Source organism: Rhinoraja longicauda, chromosome 19 (assembly GCF_053455715.1).
Source record: "Rhinoraja longicauda isolate Sanriku21f chromosome 19, sRhiLon1.1, whole genome shotgun sequence".
Classification (NCBI taxonomy): domain Eukaryota; kingdom Metazoa; phylum Chordata; class Chondrichthyes; order Rajiformes; family Arhynchobatidae; genus Rhinoraja; species Rhinoraja longicauda.
The window spans coordinates 8892884-8914283 of record NC_135971.1 but is presented as its reverse complement, the minus strand read 5'-3'; the positions used below and the strand labels follow the sequence as shown (position 1 = coordinate 8914283).

Below are 21400 nucleotides of genomic sequence, written 5' to 3'. Positions count from 1 at the left end.
TGCATCAGTCACTGAAAGGAAGCATGCAGGTACAAGCAGGCAGTGAAGAAAGCCAATGGAATGTTGGACTTCATAGCAAGAGGAGTTGAGTATAGGAGCAAAGAGGTCCTTCTGCAGTTGTACAGGGCCATAGTGAGACCACACCTGGAGTACTGTGCAGTTTTGGTCTCCAAATTTGAGGAAAGATATTCTTGCTATTGAGGGCGCGCAGCGTAGGGTTACTAGGTCAATTCCCGGAATGGCTGGACTGTCGTATGTTGAAAGACTGGAGCGACTAGGCTTGTATACACTGGAATTTAGAGGGATGAGAGGGGACCTTATTGAAACATATAAGATTATTAAGGGGTTGGACACGCTAGAGGCAGGAAAGATGTTCCCAATTTTGGGGGAGTCCAGAACCAGAGGCCATAGTTTAAGAATAAGGGGTAGGCCATTTAGAACGGAGATGAGGAAGAACTTTTTCAGTCTGAGGGTTGTATATCTGTGGAATTCTCTGCATCAGAAGGCAGTGGTGGCCAATTCTGTGGATGCATTCAAGAGAGAGCTAGATAGAGCTCTTAAGGGTAGCGGAGTCAGGGGGTATGGGGAGAAGGCAGGAACGGAATACTGATTGAGAATGATCAGCCATGATCACATTGAATGGTGGTGCTGGCTCGAAGGGTCGAATGGCCTACTCCTGCACCTATTGTCTATTGTCTAAAATTGAGGGAAAAAAGTAGACTATTCCCCTCGGCTGAGGATTCTAAAACTAGAGTCCCGCGGTACCCCCCCCCTTCCCAACACCGGGTCTCCCACCGTCCCTCACGCCGCTCCCCCCACGCTGAGTCCACCATAGTCTTCCCCTTCCCCTCTCACGCGCCGATCGCGGGTCGATTCCGATTCCCCTTCCCTCCGCCGCCGAGGCTCAGGTTTCCTAACGCGCCTATTCAATAGACAATAGACAATAGGTGCAGGAGGAGGCCATTCGGCCCTTCCAGCCAGCACCACAATTCAATGTGATCATGGCTGATCATTCTCAATCAGTACCAAGTTCCTGCCTTCTCCACATACCCCCTGACTCCGCTACCCTTAAGAGCTCTATCTCGCTCTCTCTTGAATGCATTCAGAAAATTGGCCTCCACTGCCTTCTGAGGCAGGGAATTCCACATATTTACAACTCTCTGACTGAAAACGTTTTTCCTCATCGCCGTTCTAAATGGCCTACCCCTTATTCTTAAACTGTGGCCCCTGGTTCTGGACTCCCCCAACATTGGGAACCCCTTAATAATCTTATATGTTTCGATAAGATCCCCTCCCATCCTTCTAAATTCCAGTGACTTCATACACTTCACTTCCAATTTCCATCCTGTCCTTAAATATACCTGGACTATCTGTTATCTCCCTCCCGTTTATGGACCTCACCATCTCCATCACAGGAGGCAGACTAGTGACTGACATCTACTATAAACCCACTGACACGCACAACTATCTGGACTACACTTCTTCCCACCCGGTCCCCTGCAAAAAGTCTATCCCCCACTCCCAATTCCTCCGTCTACGCCGCATCTGCGCCCGGGATGAGGTGTTTCACACTCGGGCATCAGAGATGTCCTCATTCTTCAGGAAACGGGGCTTCCCCTCTTCCATTATAGATGAGGCTCTCACTGGGGTCTCTTCCACATCCCGCAGCTCCACTCTTGCTCCCCCTCCCCCCATTTGGAACAAGGACAGAATCCCCCTCGTTCTCACCTTCCACCCCACAAGCCAACGGATCCAAAAAATCATCCGCCAACATTTCCGTCACCTACAACGGCCACCACTGGCCATATCTTCCCATCCCCTCCCCTTTCTGCGTTCCGCAGAGACCATTCCCTCCGTAACTCCCTTGTCCACTCGTCCCTTCCTACCCAAACCACCCCATCCCCGGGCACTTTCCCCTGCAACCGCAGGAGATGCAACACCTGTCCCTTTACCTCCCCCCTCAACTCCATCCAAGGACCCAAACAGTCTTTCCAGGTGAGACAGAGGTTCACCTGCACCTCCTCCAACCTCATCTATTGCATCCGCTGCTCCAGATGTCAATTTATTTACATCGGCGAAACCAAACGCAGGCTCGGCGATCGCTTCGCTCAACACCTGTGCTCAGTCCGCATTAAACAATCTGATCTCCCGGCGGCTGAGCACTTCAACTTCCCCCTCCCATTCCGATTCTGACCTTTCTGTCATGGGCCTCCTCCAGTGTCATTGTGAGTCCCACCGGAAATTGGAGGAACAGCACCTCATATTTCACCTGGGCAGCTTACAGCCCAGCGGTATGAACATCGACTTCTCCAACTTTAGATAGTTCCTCTGTCCCTCTCTTCCCCTCCCCCTTCCCAGATCTCCCACTGTCTTCCTATCTCCACCTATATCCTTCCTTTGTCCCGCCCCCTGAAGAAGGGTCTCGACCCGAAACGTCGCCCATTCCTTCTCTCCTGAGATGCTGCCTGACCTGCTGAGTTACTCCAGCATTTTGTGAATAAATATCTTCGATTTGTACCAGCATTCGCAGTTATTTTCTTACACATTGAATGGTGGTGCTGGCTCGAAGGGCTGAATGGCCTCCTCCTGCGTCTATTATCTATTGTCTATTGCAGTCAATTACCAATCATTATACGACGTGGCAGGGTGCGGAGTGGATAACGCGATACTGCAGGAATTCAGCCGCTCCCAAAAGCAAATAGACTTCGAACCGGTAAGTGCCGGGAATTAAAATGGCTTCGAAAGACAAGGTCGAGAGTTTAACCGAGGAGGCAGTTTGTCCCATCTGCCTGGATTTCTTCACCGACCCGGTTACACTGGCGTGCGGGCACAACTTCTGCCGCTCCTGTATCACACAGAGTTGGGGCAGTGAGGGGACAAACTCCTGCCCGGAATGCAGAGAGGAGTTTGCAGACCGCACCCTCAAAGTCAATCGGGCCCTGGCTAGACTGTCTGAGAAAGCTCGAGCACTGAGCCTGAATACAGAAGAGAAGGGTAGTAAACTTTTCTGCGAGGAACATCAGGAAGAAATTAAGCTGTTTTGTGAAAATGACAAGAAACTGATCTGTGTGGTTTGTCGAGATGCGCTGGAACACAGAAACCACAGCTTCCAGCCGATTAAAGAAGCTGTTGACATCTACAAGGTCAATGCAAACAGATTTGTATCTTTATTTACCTTGTTGAGTCTTTGTTGTCTAACGCCTTTATTCTTTGATCTTAGGCTCGGGTAAAATCGGCCATAGAATCTGTCACGAAAAATAAATCTGATATCGAAGAAATAGAACAACAACAACTACGAAAGATTTCCAAAGTTCGGGTGAGGCCTTTCTGTCTGGAATTTTTATGCAGCATTGCTCATTTTAATGTGTAGTGGACATGTTGGATCAATCGACTGCTGAAATTAGGTGCGTAGGAAGGAACTGCAGATGCTGGTTTAAACCGAAGATAGGCACAAAAAGCTGGAGTAACTCAGCGGGACTGGCAGCATCTCTGGAGAGAATGAATGGGTGATGTTTCGAGACAAGACCCTTCTTCGGACTGGTTAGAGATAAGGGAAACGAGGGACAGGGAGTAGATGATGATGCAGAGAAATAAAGAACAATGAATAAAAGATATGGAAACAAGTAACGACGATAAAGGAAACAGGCCATTGTTAGCTGTTTATGGGGTGAAAGGGAGAAGTTAGTGCGACTTGGGTGGGGGAGGGATAGAGAGAGAGGGAATGCTGGGGCTACCTGAAGTGAGAGAAGTCAATATTACTGGGCTGAAAGCTGCCGAAGCGAAATATGGGATGCTGTTCCTCTAATTTTGGAATTAGCCTCCCTCCGACAATGGAGGAGACCTAGGACGGAAAGGTCAGTGTGGGGATGGGAAGGAGAATTACACTTCTTTGTTTCAGGAAAATGTGAGAGAATTCGATTGATTAGATAATTCTGAGAACCGGGCGCTGATGGGCTATATGGTCACTTATTCTGTAAGCAAACACAATACAGAAATATATTATGTTAATCTTCAGCATTCATTTGACAGGAAGAGTCACACAGCCTTCAGTCCCATGTCACATCCCAGTTTGCTGAACTGCACCAGATTATCACTGAGAAAGAAAAGTACTTCCTCAAAGATATACGCGAAGATGAGGAGCGGATTCTAAATATAATGGAGAAAAATCATCGGGAGATTCAAGAGAATTTAAATTCTACTCAGGAGAAACTCCTGCATTTACAGGAACGGATGGAACAAAAAGGCAGCGTGAAATTTCTAAAGGTAAGGAAGTCTATTTAAATTTGCTTCTATAAATGTGCACCATCACAAAATGGCGTCTGATATATTTGAAACAAATTCAACCATGTTGCCTATTGTCTATGCATCTGCAGTTGCTTCCCACACATCTCTAACTTAATATACAATAGACAAGAGACAACAAGTGCAGAAGTAGACCATGCAGCCCTTCGAGCCAGCAACTCCATTCAGTGTGATCATGGCTGATCATTCTCAATCAGTACCCCGTTCCTGCCTTCTCCCCATACCCCCTGACTCCGATATCATTAAGAGCTCTATCTAGCTCTCTCTTGAAAGCATCCAGAGAATTGGCCTCTACTGCCTTTTGAGGCAGAGAATTCCACAGATTCACAACTCTGACTGAATTTTTTTTTCCTCATCTCCGTTCTAAATGGCCTATCCCTTATTCGGCCGAATCGCGCAGCCTGTCCAGACTATCCTGTCAGCATCGTGTAATTTTCAGAATAATTTTTATACTTCCTCCATCGGTTCTATGTCTGCAATATCATTATTCTTCTCTGTGTGTCAATGGGGGTGAGATTGGAGAAATGGGAATTTTTGACACCTCGTAATAATCTGGGTGAAATTCGTGCTCTCAGCAGTTCTGTCTCGGTCAATTCAGTCTTGTGTTTTATTTATTTCAGGAGGAAGCTGTTCGCAAGCGAAGGTAGGGCATGTTCTTTACTGAAACTGTGCATGAAACATATTTCCTCATAAACATCAATGCAGAATTTGTAATCAGCTATTTAATATTTGCAGGATTAATGATGAGATCCATTCATTGTCAGTGACAGATGGTGCCATAACGGCTGAAAAATGCAACCACCTCTTTTTGTTGAAGGCAGCGTTGATAGAAACGTTTGACTCCTTTAAACAAGGTAAAACATATGGACTTATTTCACTTGGTTTGTGGGACACATTGATGTTCTTATGTGATGCAAAGATTGGTCAGGATAAGCACTGAATGGTCATTGGAGTTTCATTTCTGCACCAACCCACTGACTGAGAAGCCTCACGCACACATGTTCAGCTGGAGATGTTAGGTTCTGGAACACATGCGACACAGCAGCACGATAGACAATAGACAATAGGTGCAGGAGGAGGCCATTCGGCCCTTCGAGCCACCACCGCCATTCAATGTGATCATTGCTGATCATTCTCAACCAGTACCCCGTTCCTGCCTTCTCCCCATACCCCCTGACTCCGCTATCTTTAAGAGCTCTATCTAGCTCTCTCTTGAAAGAATTCAGAGAATTGGCCTCCACTGCCTTCTGAGGCAGAGAATTCCACAGATTCACAACTCTCTGACTGAAAAAGTTTTTCCTCATCTCGGTTCGAAATGGCCTACCCCTTATTCTTAAACTGTGGCCCCTTGTTCTGGACTCCCCCAACATTGGGAACATGTTTCCTGCCTCTAACGTGTCCAACCCCTTAATAATCTTAAGTTTCGATAAGATCCCCTCGCATCCCTATTAAGGCCAAAATTCCATTGGCCTTCTTCACTGCCTGCTGTACCTGCATGCTTCCTTTCAGTGAATGATGCACTAGGACACCCAGATCTCATTGTACGTCCCCTTTTTATAACATGACACCATTCAGATAATACTCTGCCTTCCTATTCTTACCGCCAAAGTGTATAACCTCACACTTATCCACATTAAACTGCATCTGCCATGCATCCGCCCACTCACACAACCTGTCCAATTCACCCTGCAACCTCATAGCATCTTCCGCACAGTTCACTCTACCACCCAGCTTTGTATCATCTGCAAATTTGCTAATAGTACTTTTAATCCCTTCATCCAAGTCATTAGTGTATATTGTAAATAGCTGCGGTCCCAGCACCGAACCTTGCGGTATCCCACTAGTTACTGCTTGCCCATTTATCCCCAGTCTTTGGGGCACATTTATCCCCAGTCTTTGCTTTCTTTCTGTCAACCAATTGTCTATCCATGTCAGTACCCTACCTCCTATACCTTGTGCTCTATTTTTGCTCACTAATCTCCTATGTGGGACCTTGTCGAAGGCTTTCTGAAAGTCAAGATATACCACATCCACCGGCTCTCCCCTGTCCTTTTTCCTAGTTACATCCTCAAAGAATTCCAGAAATTAGTCAAGCATGATTTCCCCTTCGTAAATCCATGCTGACTCGGAACGATCCTGTTACTGCTATCCAAATGCTCCGCAATTTGTCTTTTATAAATTACCTCAACATCTTCCCCACCACTGATGTAAGACGAACTGGTCTATAATTTCCCGTTTTCTCTCTCCCACCTTTCTTAAAATTTGGACAACATCAGCTACCCTCCAATCCACAGGAACTGATCCTGAATCTATAGAACATTGGAAAATGATCACCAATGCGTCTACAATTTCCAGCGCCACCTCCTTAAGTACTCTGGGATGCAGACCATCAGGCCCTGGGGATTTATCAGCCTTCAGTCCCATCAGTCTACCCAACACCATTTCCTGCCTAATGTGGATTTCCTGCAGTTCCTCCGTCACCCTAGGATCTCTGGCCACCAGAACATCTGGGAGATTGCTTGTATCTTCCTTAGTGAAGACAGATCCAAAGTACCGGTTCAACTCGTCTGCCATTTCCTTGTTCCCCATAATAAATTCCCCTGCTTCTGTCTTCAAGGGACCCACATTTGCCTTGACTATTTTTTTCCTCTTTACATACCTAAAAATGCTTTTAGTATCCTCCTTTATGTTATTGGGTAGTTTACCCTCGTACCTCATCTTTTCTCCCCGTATTGCCTTCTTAGTCATCTTCTGTTGCTCTTTAAAAGAGTCCCAATCCTCTGGCTTCCCACTCTTCTTTGTTTTGTTGTACTTCTTCTCTTTTATTTTTATGCTGTCCTTGACTTCCCTTGCCAGCCACGGGTGCCTCTTACTCCCCTTAGAATCTTTCCTCCTCTTTGGGATAAATTGATCCTGCAACTTCTGCATTATTCCCAGGAATACCTGCCATTGCTGTTCCACTGTCATTCCTGCTAGGGCCTCCTTCCAGTCAATTCTGGCCAGCTCCTGCCTAATGCCTCTGTAATCCCCTTTGCTATACTGTAATACTGACACTTCCGATTTTCCCATCTCCCTCTCAATTTGTAGAGTAAAATTATCATATTGTGATCACTGCCTCCTAATGGCTCTTTTACCTCGAGTCCCCTTATCAGATCAGGTTCATTACACAACACTAAATCCAGAATTGCCTTCTCCCGAGTAGGCTCCATTACAAGCTGTTCTAAGAATCCATCTCGGAGACACTCCACAAACTCTCTTTCCTGGGGTCCATTACCAACCTGATTTTCCCAGTCTACCTGCATGTTAAAATCTCCCATAACCACCGTAGCATTACATTTGCCACATGCCAATTTTAGGTACTGATTCAACTTGCACCCTATGTCGAGGCTACTGTTTGGGGGCCTGTAGATAACTCCCATTAGGTTATTTTTACCCTTACAATTCCTCTTTTCTATCCATATTGATTCTACATCTCCTGATTCTATGTCAACCCTTGCAAGGGAGTGAATATCATTCCACACCAACAGAGCGACCCCACCCCCTCTGCCCACCTGTCTGTCATTTCTATATGTTGTGTACCCCTGAATATTCAGTTCCCAGCCCTGGCCCTCTTGTAGCCATGTCTCAGTGATTCCCATGACATCATACTTGCCAATGTCTTACTGAGCCTCGAGCTCATCCACTTTATTTTTTATACTTCGCATTTAAATACAACACTTTAATTTCGGTATTCACCTCCCCTCTCACACCGGTCACAATTGGCCCTGACCTTACTCTCTTATCCCTTCTAGAACTTCCCTTCCCATTCATTCGAGAGCCCTTTGCAATTTCTCCTCTATTCGCTTCCCCTTTAACTCCATCTTCATATTCCCAGTTTGTCAACCCCTCCCCCCCACTACTTAGTTTAAAGCCACACTTGTAGCACTAGCAAACCTGCCTGCCAGAATGTTGGTCCCCCTGCCGTTAAGGTGTAACCCGTCCCTTTTGTACAGGTCACCCCTACCCCAGAAGAGATCCCAGTGGTCTAGAAATCTGCCCGCGTGCACAACTATGTCCGGTTGATCGCCTTCCCTCGCTAGGATGTTCTGAAGCCGCTCCGTGATGTCTTGAACCCTGGCACCAGGGAGCCAACAGACCATCCTTGAGTCCCGCCTGCCGCCACAGAATCTACTGTCCGTACCTCGAACAATGCAGTCACCCACTACTAGATCACAGGTTAGGCAGATATAACAAATACCCAGCCTGATGGATGAACCAATGCATCCCGACCCACCCACACCGCAGAAACACGCTGATCTATGAGTTTGAATTCTACCACGGTAGCCGGAAAATTGGAAGTAACGGAATAAAATTATAATGAACAATGAATGAGCAGTATTGCCATGAGGATACGAGGGTGTCCTGTGGAGATCTGTGCCATGGGCCTTGCCTAACCTGTGAGTGACTATCGTTGACTCTGGTTGACTCAGGTCTGCCCCCTGTTGGACCCTTGAGCCGCACAGACTTTCTCAAACCCCACACTGATGCATTGTAAGAACGAGACCGGATAGATCTCGGCCCAAGATCTAGTCTCGGAAACAGCACGCACAGTTTCATCGGCCTGACATAGATACCCTTAAACACATTCACAAGAAAAAACTCCTGTTCGTGGGCACAACCTCCTCAATTTACATTCCCACTGTAAACTGGAATTGATAATCTTTAGACACAATGAATATATTTACTTGAGTAACCCACAGACTCTGTAGTAACATACGCTAAGAGTCAGGAAATTATGTTTCACCTTTACAGGACTTATTCATATTATTTCATATTTCAGATACAGCGCGGATACAGGCCTTTTCGGCCCACCAAGTCCGCGCCGCCCAGTGATCCCCGCACATTAACACTATCCTACACACACTAGGGACAATTTTTACAATTACCCAGTCAAATTAACCTACACACCTGTACGTCTTTGGAGTGTGGGAGGAAACCGAAGATCTCGGAGAAAACCCACGCATGTCACGGGGACTTAGGCATAATTTGGAGTATTTTGTGCAGTTCTGGTCGTCCCTTTGCAGGAAGAATGTGGATGCCTTGGGAAATGTGCAGAAGAGGTTTTCCAGAATGCTGCCTGGATTAGAGGGCATTAGTTATGAGGAGAGGTCAGATACATGTGCTTGTCAAAGGCTGAGGGGAAACTGATATAATTGACAAGGTTCCACATGGATGGTTGATTAAGAAGGTTAAATCGTTGGGTATTAATAGTGAGGTTGCAAGATGGATTCAACAATGGCTGAATGGGAGATACCAGAGGGTAATGGTTGACAACTGTATGTCAGGTTGGAGGCCAGTGTCTAGTGGAGTACCCCAAGGATCTGTGTTGGGTCCACTGTTGTTTGTCATTTACATTAATGATTTGGATGATGGTGTGGCAAATTGGATTAGTAAGTATGCAGATGATACTAAGATAGGTGGTGTAGTTAATAATGAAGTAGATTGTCAAAGTCTACAGAGAGACTTGGGCCTTTTGGAAGGGTGGGCTGAAAGATGGCAAATGGAGTTTAATGCTGATAAGTGTGAGGTGCTGCATTTTGGTAGGACAAATCAAAATAGGACGTACAGGGTAAATGGTAGGGAATTGAGGAATGCAGTGGAACAGAGGGATCTGGGAATAACTGTGCATTGTTCCCTGAAGGTGGAATCTCATGTGGATAGGGTGGTGAAGAAGGCATTTGGTATGCTTGCCTTTATAAATCAGAGCATCGAATATAGAAGTTAGGATGTAATGTTGAAATTGTACAGGGCATTGGTGAGGCCGAATCTGGAGTATGGTGTGCAGTTCTGGTCGCCAAATTATAGGAAGGATGTCGACAAAATGGAGAGGGTACAGAGGAGATTTACTAGAATGTTGCCTGGGTTTCAGCACTTAAGCTACAGAGAGAGGTTGAACAGGTTGGGTCTTTATTCTTTGGAGCGTAGAAAGTTGAGGGGGGACTTGATAGAGGTTTTTAAAATTTTAAGAGGGACTGACAGAGTTGACGTGGGTAGGCTTTTCCCTTTGAGAGTGGGGAAGATTACAACAAGGGGACGTAACTTCAGAATTAAGGGACAAAAGTTTAGGGGTAACTTGAGGGGTAACTTCTTTACTCAGAGGGTGGTGGCTGTATGGAATGAGCTTCCGGTGGAAGTAGTGGAGGCAGGCTCGATTTTATTATTTAAGAGTAAATTGGATAGGTATATGGATAGGAGGGGATTGGAGGGTTATGGTCTGAGAGCAGGTAGATGAGACTAGGTCAGAGAAAGTGGTCGGCGTGGACTGGTAGGGCCGAACGGGCCTGTTTCCATGCTGTAATTTTTATATGGTTACATGGTTATAATTATTTTAAATTATGAGAGGCATAGACAGGGTTGACAGTCAGAACCCTTTTCGCAGAGTGGAATTGTATGGACAATAGACAATAGATGCCACCTCCTACAACGGGAGCATGTTCCAGGTATCAACTACTCTCTGTGCAAGAGATTTATCCCTCACATCTATCTATCTATCTATCTATCTATATACTATTAAAACTCAGATCTTGTGTATATTTTTGAGAATGACCTGAACCGTACGTAACATCGATTGCGGAAAAAAGGCGGACCGTAGCGCGACGGTTTTCGCACCGCCTCAATCGCCGATCTCGCGCTCGCTCGGCCGTGATATTTTCATTTACTTTGGTCGCGTGATTTTTAAGTCACAGAGGTTTTAAAGCGCTGCCCCCCCCCTTTTCAGGGGGGCGCTGCAGTGCAGATTTGGTCTTCAGCTTGTGACGGCTACATTGTTTCCAACATTGTTTCGAAAAGTTTCCAGGATTGTTTTAAAGTGCTGTTTTTTGTTATTGCAAGTCAAGTCAAGTCAAGTCAATTATATTTGTATAGCACATTTAAAAACAACCCACGTTGACCAAAGTGCTGCACATCTGATTAGGAAAAAAAAAAGAAGGAAAAAAAAAAGAAGGAAGTTATAGTGGTCACTTGACATACACAGATCAGGAGGACGGGCCCAACGGGTAAGAGTGGGGCTGGGGGAGGAGAGAATGGGGGGTGTGGGGACGGGCCCAACGGGCCCGCTTTGAACGGGCACACTTGTTCTAGTATATTACTAAAATTCAGATCTTGTGTATATGTATATATATTTCACTGATTCCGGCTGATTTCGGCAAAACGGTGAACCGTAGCGCCACGATTGTTTTACCCCTTAATCACCACGCGGTTCGCTGCTGGAAAATGATATTTTTATTTAATTCGGTCGCGTATTCTGTAAGTTACAGAGGTTTTAAAGCACCGCCCCCCCATTGAAGTTTCTATAGGGGGCGCTGCGGTGCGGCTGTGCTCAGTACGCATGCGCGGAATCTCCTCACTCTGTGCTCAGCATGCATGCGCGGCATCTCCTCACTCGCACCAAAAAAATGGACGCCGTTACCGGGAGAACATCTCCCCGCTTCCCCCCCCCCCCCACACCCGGGAGAACATCTCCCCGCTATCCCCCACCCCCCCGGGCCTTTAAATGATCCGATCCCCCGCACCCCCCCCCCCCCGGGCCTTTAACTGATGCTAAGATTGTGTCTGGGGGAGTGAAAATGGGGGGGGGGGGTCTGAGAATGGGGTCGTGCGGAGTGGACTTGGTGGTTGGGGAAAGAGGGGTACTGGGAAAAGGGGAGGTCCATATCCCACCCCTCTCCACCCTCCCTCCCTCCTCCCCTCCCCCCTCCCTCCCCCGTCCACACCTACCCCCCATCTCTCATCACGCCCCCCCTCCCTCACCCCCTCCATCCTCCACACCTCCCTCCCTCCACCACTCCCTCCCCCTCGATCCGTGCCCCCTTCACACCTCCCTCCCCCAAAACCTCCCTCTCCCTCCCTCCACCCTTCACTCCCTCCCCCCCTCCCGGTTACAATGGAAACCCTAAGAGGACGAGCCAAAGGGGAGAGTGTGGGGAGAGTAAGAGTGGTGATGGGGGAGGATAGAATGGGGGGTGTGGGGACGGGCCCAACGGGCCCGCTTTGCTAGTCTATCTTCTATCTATATAATACTAAAACTCAGATCTTGTGTATATATTTTTTTGTGGTTTGCCCTGATATATTCGTAACAGCGATTGCAGCAAAACGGCGAACCGTAGCGCGACGGTTTTCGCACCGCCTCAATCGCCAATCTCGCGCTCGCTCGGCCGTGATATTTTCATTTAATTTGGTCGCGTGTTTTTTAAGTTACAGAGGTTTTAAAGCGCTGCCCCCCCCCCCTTTTTCAGGGGGGCGCTGCGGTGCAGATTTAGTTTTCAGCTTGTGGCTTGTGACGGCTACATTGTTTCGAAAAGTTTCCAGAAAAGGATTTAGTTTTCAGCTTGTGACGGCTACATTGTTTCGAAAAGTTTCCAGAAAAGCACTGATTGTTTTGTTATTGCAAGTCAAGTCAAGTCAAGTCAAGTCAATTATATTTGTATAGCACATTTAAAAACAACCCATGTTGACCAAAGTGCTGCACATTTGATTAGGAAAAAAAAAAAAAAAGAAGGTTATAGTGGTCACTTGACATACACAGATCAGGAGGACGGGCCCAACGGGCACACTTGGAGAGTAAGAGTGGGGCTGGGGGACGAGAGAATGGGGGGTGCGGGGACGGGCCCAACGGGCCCGCTTTGAACGGGCACACTTGTTCTAGTCTATTCTATATACTACTAAAACTCTGATCTTGTAGCTTTATATATATATCCCACTGATGTCGGCTGAAGACGGCAATTCCGGCAAAACGGTGAACCGTAGCGCCACGATTTTTGTACCGCCTTAATCAGCATGCGGTTCGCTGCTGGAAAATGATATTTTTATTTAATTCGGACGCATATTTTTTAAGTTACAGAGGTTTAAAAGCGCTGCCCCCCCTGATTTATCGAAGTTTTGACAGAAGGGGGGCGCTGCGCTGCGGATTGTGATGTCACAATGCCCCTGTGAGATGAACTCGAGCTGACCCCCCTTCCCCCCCCAGCGGTATTCAGCGTGTGACGTCACAATGCCCCTGTGCTACATTGTTGCGAAGAGCTGTCAAGTCAAGTCCATTTTATTTGTATAGCACATTTAAAAACAACCCACGTTGACCAAAGTGCTGTACATCTGATTAGGTACTAAGGAAAAAAATGAAACATACAGTAGCACACAAACAGTTCACAGCGCCTCCTCAATGAGCCTCAAACGCTAGGGAGTAGAAATAGGTTTTGAGCCTGGACTTAAAGGAGTCGATGGAGGGGGCAGTTCTGATGGGGAGAGGGATGCTCTTTCCACCCTCCCCCTCTCTCCCTCCCCCCTCCCCCCTTTCCCCCCCTCCCCCCCTTTCCGCCCTCCCCTTCCCCCCTCCCTCCCCTCCTCCCTCCTCCCTCCCTCCCCCTTCCCTCCCTCCCCTCCTCCCGGTTACAATGGAATCCCTACGAGGACGGGCCCAACGGGGAAAGTGGGGTACTGGGAAAAGGGGAGAGCCCCCTCCCTCCCCCCTTCCCCCCTCCCTCCCCCTCCCCCCTACCCCCCCTCCCCTCTCCCCCTCCCTCCCCCCTCCCTCCCCCTAACCCCTCACTCCCCCCTTCCCCCCTCCCCTCCCCCCCTCCCTCCCCCTCCCCTCCTCCCTCCACACCTCCCTCCTCCCCCTTCCCTCCCTCCCCTCCTCCCGGTTACAATGGAAACCCTACGAGGACGGGCCCAACGGGGAAAGAGGGGTACTGGGTAAAGGGGAGGTCCCCCTCCTCCCCCCTTCCCCCCTCCCCTCCCCCTCCCTCCCCCTACCTCCCTCCCCCCTCCCCCCCTCCCCCCTTTCCGCCCTCCCCTTCCCCCCCTCCCTCCCCTCCTCCCTCCTCCCTCCCTCCCTCCCTCCCCTCCTCCCGGTTACAATGGAAACCCTACGGGCACAACGGGGAAGAGGGGTACTGGGAAAAGGGGAGGTCCTCCTCCCTCCCCCCCTTCCCTCTCCCCTTCCCCCCTCCCCCTTCCCCCCTTCCCTCCCTCCCTCCTACCCCCTCCCTCCCCTCTCCCTCCCCCCTCCCCTCCCCCCTCCCATCCCACAATGGGTAAAGAGGGGTACTGGGAAAACAGGTGGTCCCCCTCCCCCCTCCCTCCCCGCCTCCCGGTTACAATGGAAACCCTACGAGGACGGGCCCAACGGGCCCACTTGGTCTAGTATACTACTAAAACTCAGATCTTGTAGCGTTGTATATATATTCCACTGATGTCGGCTGAATACCGCAAAACGGTGAACCGTAGCGCCACGATTTTTGTACCGCCTTAATCACCACGCGGGCAAATGCTGGAAAATTATTTCTTTATTTAATTCTGTCGCATTTTTTTTAAGTTACACAGGTTTTAAAGCAATGCCCCCCCCCTTATTGAGGTTTCGATAGAGGGCGCTGCGGTGAGGCAGTGCTCAGTACGCATGCGCGGAATCTCCTCACTCTGTGCTCAGCACGCATGCGCGGCATCTCCTCACTCGCAACAAAACAATGGACGCCGTTAGCGGAGCCAGCCCGCGATCACCGGCTCAAATCTCCTCTCACCCACAGGTTCTCTCCTCTCTCCAATCTCCAAAACCCGGGAGAACATCTCCCCGCTATCCCCCCCCCCCCCGGGCCTTTCATCACCAGCACCCCCACCCCCCCCCCGGACTTTTCAATGATCCGATCCCCCGCCCCCCCCCCCCCCAGGGACTTTAACTGATGCTAAGAGTGTGTCTGGGGGAGAAAAAACTCTCCCCCCTCCACAAATACCACCCCATCTCTCATCACCCTCCCCCCCTCCATCCTCAACACCTCCATCCCTCCACCACTACCTCACCGCCCAAGGGGAGGGTGTGGGGAGAGTAAGAGTGGGGCTGGGGGAGGAGAAAATGAGAGGTGTGGGGACGGGCCCAAAGGGCCCGCTTTGAACGGGCACACTTGTTCTAGTATACTATTAAAACTCAGATCTTGTATGTTTGTATATATATTCCACTGATGTCGGCTGAATACGGCAATTCCGGCAAAACGGTGAACCGTAGCGCCACGATTTTTCAGCCGCCTTAATCACCATGCGGTTCGCTGCTGGAAAATGATATTGTCATTTAATTCGGACGCATATTTTTTAAGTTACAGAGGTTTAAATGTGCTGCCCCCCCTCATTTATCGAAGTTTTGACAGAAGGGGGGCGCTGCGGTGCGGCTGTGCTCAGTACGCATGCGCGGAATCTCCTCACTCTGTGCTCAGCACGCATGCGCGGCATGTCCTCACTCGCACCAAAACAATGGACGCCATTAGCGGCGCAAGCCCGCGATCATCGGCTCACCTCTCCTCTCTCCCCTTGCTGCTCACCTCTCCTCTCTCCCCTTGCTTCTCTCCTCTCTCCCACACCCGGGAGAACATCTCCCCGCTATCCCCCCCCCCCCCCGGGCCTTTGAATGATGCGATCTCCAGCACCCCCCCCCCCCCCGGACCTTTCACTGATCAGATCCCCCGCACCCCCCCCCCCCCCCGGGCCTTTAACTGATGCTAAGAGTGTGTCAAATTGGGGGGGGGTCTGAGAATGGGGAATGGGACAACAGGGGTAGTGCGGAGGGGACTTGGTGGTGGGGGAAAGAGGGGTACTGGGAAAAGGGGAGGTCCATATCCCTCCCCTCTCCCCCATCCCTCCCTCCCCCCTCTCTCCCCCCCTCCCTCCCTCCACAAATACCACCACATCTCTCATCACCCTCCCCCCCTCCCTCCCCCCCCTCCATCCTCAACACAGCCCTCCCTCCACCACTCCCTCCCCCTCGATCACTCCACACCTCCCTCCCCCAAACCTCCCTCTCCCTCCCTCCCCCCTTCACTCCCTCACCCCCTCCCGGATACAATGGAAACCATAAGAGGACGGGCAAAAGGGGAGCGTGTGGGGAGAGTAAGAGTGGGGATGGGGGAGGAGAGAATGGGGGAGTGGGGAATGGGCCCAACGGGCCCACTTTGTCTAGTTACAGAGGTTTAAAAGCGCTGCCCCCCCCCCCCCCCTTATTGAGGTTTCTATAGAGGGCGCTGCGGTGAGGCAGTGCTCAGTACGCATGCGCGGAATCTCCTCACTCTGTGCTCAGCACGCATGCGCGGCATCTTCTCACTCGCACCAAAAAAATGGACGCCGTTAGCGGCGCCAGCCCGCGATCACCGGCTCACCTCTCCTCTCTCCCCTTGCTTCTCTCCTCTCTCCAAAACACGGGAGAACATCTCCCCGTTATCCCACCCCCCCCCCCGGGCCTTTGAATGATGCGATCTCCCGCACCCCCCCCCCCGCGGACTTTTCACTGATCCGATCCCCCGCACCCCAACCCCCGGGCCTTTAACTGATGCTAAGAGTGTGTCTGGGGGAGAGAAGATGGGGGGGGGCTGAGAATGGGGAATGGGACAACAGGGGTAGTGCGGAGGGGACTTGGTGGTGGGGGAAAGAGGCGTCCTGGGAAAAGGGGAGGTCCATATCCCTCCCCTCTCCCCCATCACTCCCTCCTCCCCTCCCCCCTCCCCCCCACTCTCTCCCCCCTCCCTCCCTCCCCCTCCACAAATACCACCCCATCTCTCATCACCCTCCCCCCCTCCCTCCCCCCCTCCATCCTCAACACCTCCCTCCCTCCACCACTCCCTCCCCCTCGATCCCTCCACACCTCCCTCCCCCAAACCTCCCTCTCCCTCCCCCCTTCACTCCCTCCCCCCCTCCCGGATACAAACCCTAAGAGGACGGGCCAAAGGGGAGAGTGTGGGGAGAGTAAGAGTGGGGCTGGGGGAGGAGAGAATGGGGGGTGTGGGGACGGGCCCAACGGGCCCGCTTTGCTAGTATACTACTAAAACTCAGATCTTGTATATATTTTATTTTGGGTTTGACCTGAATATTTTGATATATTTATTCGCGCTTAACGGCGATTGCGGCAAAACGGTGAACCGTAGCGCGACGGTTTTCGCACCGCCCTAATCGCCAACCTCCCAAACGACCGGCCGTGATATTTTCATTTGATTTAGTCGCATGTTTTTTAAGTTACAGAGGTTTTAAAGCGCTGCCCCCCCCCCCCCCCCCACCTTTGCAGGGGGGCGCTGCGGTGCGGATTTAGTCTTCAGCGTGTGATGTCACAATGCCCCTGTGAGATGAGCTCGAGCTGACCCCCCTCCCCCCCCCTTCAGCGTGTGATGTCACAATGGACAAGCAGCTGCTATTGGGTGTCTAATCTTTACAAATTTACATTTTTTTATTTTTAACCTTTTTTTTCCAAGGTCTTCAGCTTGTGACGTCACAATGCTTGTGTGAAGCAGCTGATTGTTTTTTAAAGTTGTGTTTTTTATTGCAAGTCACTTAACATACACAGATCAGCATGGGGCCCCTATGCTCGTGGGCCACCGGGGCAAGTGTTTCGAAAAAAGAAAGGGGAGGTCCCCCTTCCCCCCTCAACCCCTTCCTCCCCACTCCTTCCCACCTCCATCCCCACTCCCTCCCCCCTCCTCCCCAACTAACTCCCCATCCTTCCCCACCTCCCTCACCCCTCGGGGACGGGCCCAACGGGGAAAGAGGGGTACTGGGAAAAGGGGAGGTCCCCCTCCCTCCCCCCTCCCCCCTTCCCCCCTCCCCTCCCCCCTCCATCCGCCTCCCCTCCTCCCTCCCTCCCCCCTCCCGCCCCGCCTCCCGGTTACAATGGAAACCCTACGAGGACGGAGCTGCGGGATGTAGGAGAAAAACTAGTGACGGACATTTATTACAAGCCCACCGACTCGCACAGCTATCTGGACTACACTTCTTCCCACCCGGTCCCCTGCAAAAAGTCTATCCCCTACTCCCAATTCCTCCGTCTACGCCGCATCTGCGCCCGGGATGAGGTGTTTCACACTAGGGCTTCCGAGATGTCCTCGTTTTTCAGAAAACGGGGCTTCCCCTCCTCCATTATAGATGAGGCTCTCACTAGGGTCTCTTCTACATCCCGCAGCTCCGCTCTTGCTCCCCATCCCCACACTCGCAACAAGGACAGGATCCCCCTCGTTCTCACCTTCCACCCCACCAGCCAGCGGATCCAACATATTATCCACCAACATTTCCGTCACCTACAACAGGACCCCACCACTGGCCATATCTTCCCATCCCCTCCCCTCTCTGCGTTCCGCAGAGACCGTTCCCTCCGTAACTCCCTGGTCCACTCGTCCCTTCCTACCCAAACCACCCTAACCCCGGGCACTTTCCCTTGCAACCGCACGAGATGCAACACCTGTCCCTTTACCTCCCCCCTCAACTCCATCAAAGGACCCAAACATTCTTTCCAGGTGAGACAGAGGTTCACCTGCACCTCCTCCAACCTCATCTATTGCATCCGCTGCTCTAGATGTCAACTTATCTATATCGGCGAAACCAAGCGCAGGCTCGGCGATCGCTTCGCTGAACACCTGCGCTCGGTCCGCATTAACGCAACTGATCTCCCGGTGGCCCAGCACTTTAACTCCCCCTCCCATTCCCAGTCTGACCTCTCTGTCATGGGCCTCCTCCAGTGCCATAGTGAGGCCCGCCGGAAATTGGAGGAGCAGCACCTCATATTTCGCCTGGGCAGTTTGCGGCCCGGTGGTATGAACGTCGACTTCTCCAACTTCAGATAGCTCCTCTGTCCCTCCCTTCCCCTCCTCCTTCCCAGATCTCCCTCTATCTTCCTGTCTCCACCTATATCCTTCCTTTGTCCCACCCCCGACATCAGTCTGAAGAAGGGTCTCGACCCGAAACGTCACCCATTCCTTCTCTCCCGAGATGCTGCCTGACCTGCTGAGTTACTCCAGCATTTTGTGAATACACCATTTCTACTATCTCCTCTTTCCCAATTCCTTCTGCTTGCCCACGACATATCAGCATGGAGGCAACCAATGGAGGCAACTTCCCGGTGAATCTCCTTTGCACTCTCTCCAGCACAGTCACACCTTTCCCCCTGTATTACCAAAATATAACGACCTCATTTTTAATTACCTCCAGTAGACATTTAACTCCTCAACTGTCCCGCCAATCAAGCCCCCATTTTCACTCAATATCACGCCCGCACACCCACCCGCCCACCATTTCTCCTACCTCCTCTCTCCCAATTGCATCTGCTTGCCCACGACATACCACAACTCTCGCCTCAACCTCGGGAGAAAAGATCCGGGAAGGATTTCTGTTGTCCATCTTACGTGGTAGGGGAGGGGGAAAGAAAACTCCGGGCAAGATTTCAGTTGTCCGCCCGCCTGTGCCTGAGGCCGAGCGGCCTCTCCCCCGGTGCCGGGGCCGCGCTGCCCGAGTCTCCCCCCGACACCCGGGGACTCTCTGATTCTCTGCTTCTCCCCCCAGTCTCCGTCACCCTGGATGTGGAAACAGCGCATCCGCGGCTCGAGGTGTCTGAGGATCGGAAGAGGGTGAGAGCGACCGAGACCCGGAGGAGTCTCCCTGACACCGGGAAGAGGTTTACAGGCAGTGTGTGTGTGCTGGGATCAGAGGGATTCACATCGGGGAGACATTACTGGGAGGTGGAGGTGGCGGGGAGTTCGGGCTGGATTCTGGGAGTCGCCGCAGAGTCTGTGGAGAGGAAGGGACCGGCCACACTGACCCCGGACACAGGAGTCCGGAGCATCGGGCGGTTGGATGACCTGTTTGTTGCACTCACCTCCCCTCGATCCCGTCTCCCCGCCCGTCCCATCCCCGGGAGGGTGGGTGTTTATCTCAGTTACGAGTCCGGGACAGTTTCATTTTATGACGCGGGCACCAAGTCCCATCTCCACACCTTCACTGGGAATAAATTCACGGAGAAACTTTATCCTTTCTTCGCGATCTGGGATGAAAACCCGTGGCTGAGAATCTGCTCCGGTTCCGCTCCGTGTCAGTAAATAACAAATTCTATCAATCCTTCACCAGCACCTGGAATATAGTTAAATCACCTCCGTACTTTTAGATGTTAAACAAGTCTGTTCCGAGAATCGATGACCATAAAACTCCTGGACTGCCGCCTGTGATAATAATAATAATAATAATTTTATTTAATTGTCCCACATCGTGGAAATTTACAGTGTTACAGCAGCAAAGTGAATAACAGGAGACATTCATTATCAATAAAAATAAAGACAAGGATAAATTGTCATCAGTTTACTGTGTATTCCTTAACTGTTACTGTTGACTGGTCTGTTGGGAGCAGTGCTGGTTGTGCAGTCTCACAGCAGCGGGAAGGAAGGACCTCCGATATCTCTCCTTCACGCACTTGGGGTGAGGCAGTCTGTCACTGAAGGAGCTACTCAGTGCAGTGACCGTTAGCTGACGTTATTAATGTCAATATTCAAATTATTAATGTCAATATTCTGTTAAGTGTCGTTTCAATTCAGTTCTGTTTATTGTTGCGTGAACCGAGGTACAGTGAGACGTTTTCGTTGCGTGCTACCCAGTCAACTATACAATACAATACAATACAATACAATATATCTTTATTGTCATTGTACAGGGGTACAACGAGATTGGGAATGCGCCTCCCATACGATGCAATAATTTAATTAATTTAAACAACAACAACCCAACGAGACAAATTGTAACAGTTTTAAGACAGAATAAAGTGCAAGTAGATCTGTGCCGGATCACTGTGCGATGTGACTATCCGGCTCAGCAGGACCGGTTCATCGCAGCTATGGCCCTGGGAATGAAGCTGTTCCTGAGTCTGGAGGTGCGGGCGTAGAAGGCCTTGTATCGTCTGCCCGATGGTAGAAGTTCGAACAGACTGTTGCAGGGATGTGAAGAGTCTTTGTGGATGCTGGTGGCTTTTCTGAGTGTGTTGTAGATGCCCTCCAAGGCTGGTAGCTGTGTTCCGATGGTCCTCTGAGCTCTATGGATTACCCGCTGAAGAGCTTTCCTTTCTTCCTCCGTGCAGCTGAGGTACCACACAGGGATGCCATGTGTTAGGATGCTCTCTATGGTGCAGCGGTATAATGTCGTCAGCAGCTGTTGGGGTAGACCAGACTTCTTCAGTGTTCTTAGGTAAAGAGTGCACATGATTACAATCGAGCGGTTCACAGTGCACACGTAAACTATAAAGAGAATAACGTTTAGTGCAAGATAAAGTCCAGTAAAGTTCGAT

General features: G+C 50.4%; 1 protein-coding gene across 1 annotated transcript in view; it reads left to right on the top strand.

The window, feature by feature from the left end:
- The window catches only part of LOC144602806 (uncharacterized), a 92082-nt gene that overhangs the window by 30460 nt on the left and 40222 nt on the right, over window positions 1-21400 (top strand). The window contains 2 exon segments of the mRNA XM_078415930.1: window positions 2616-2713; window positions 19644-20148. Coding sequence (XP_078272056.1) covers window positions 2616-2713; window positions 19644-20148 — 603 coding nt within the window.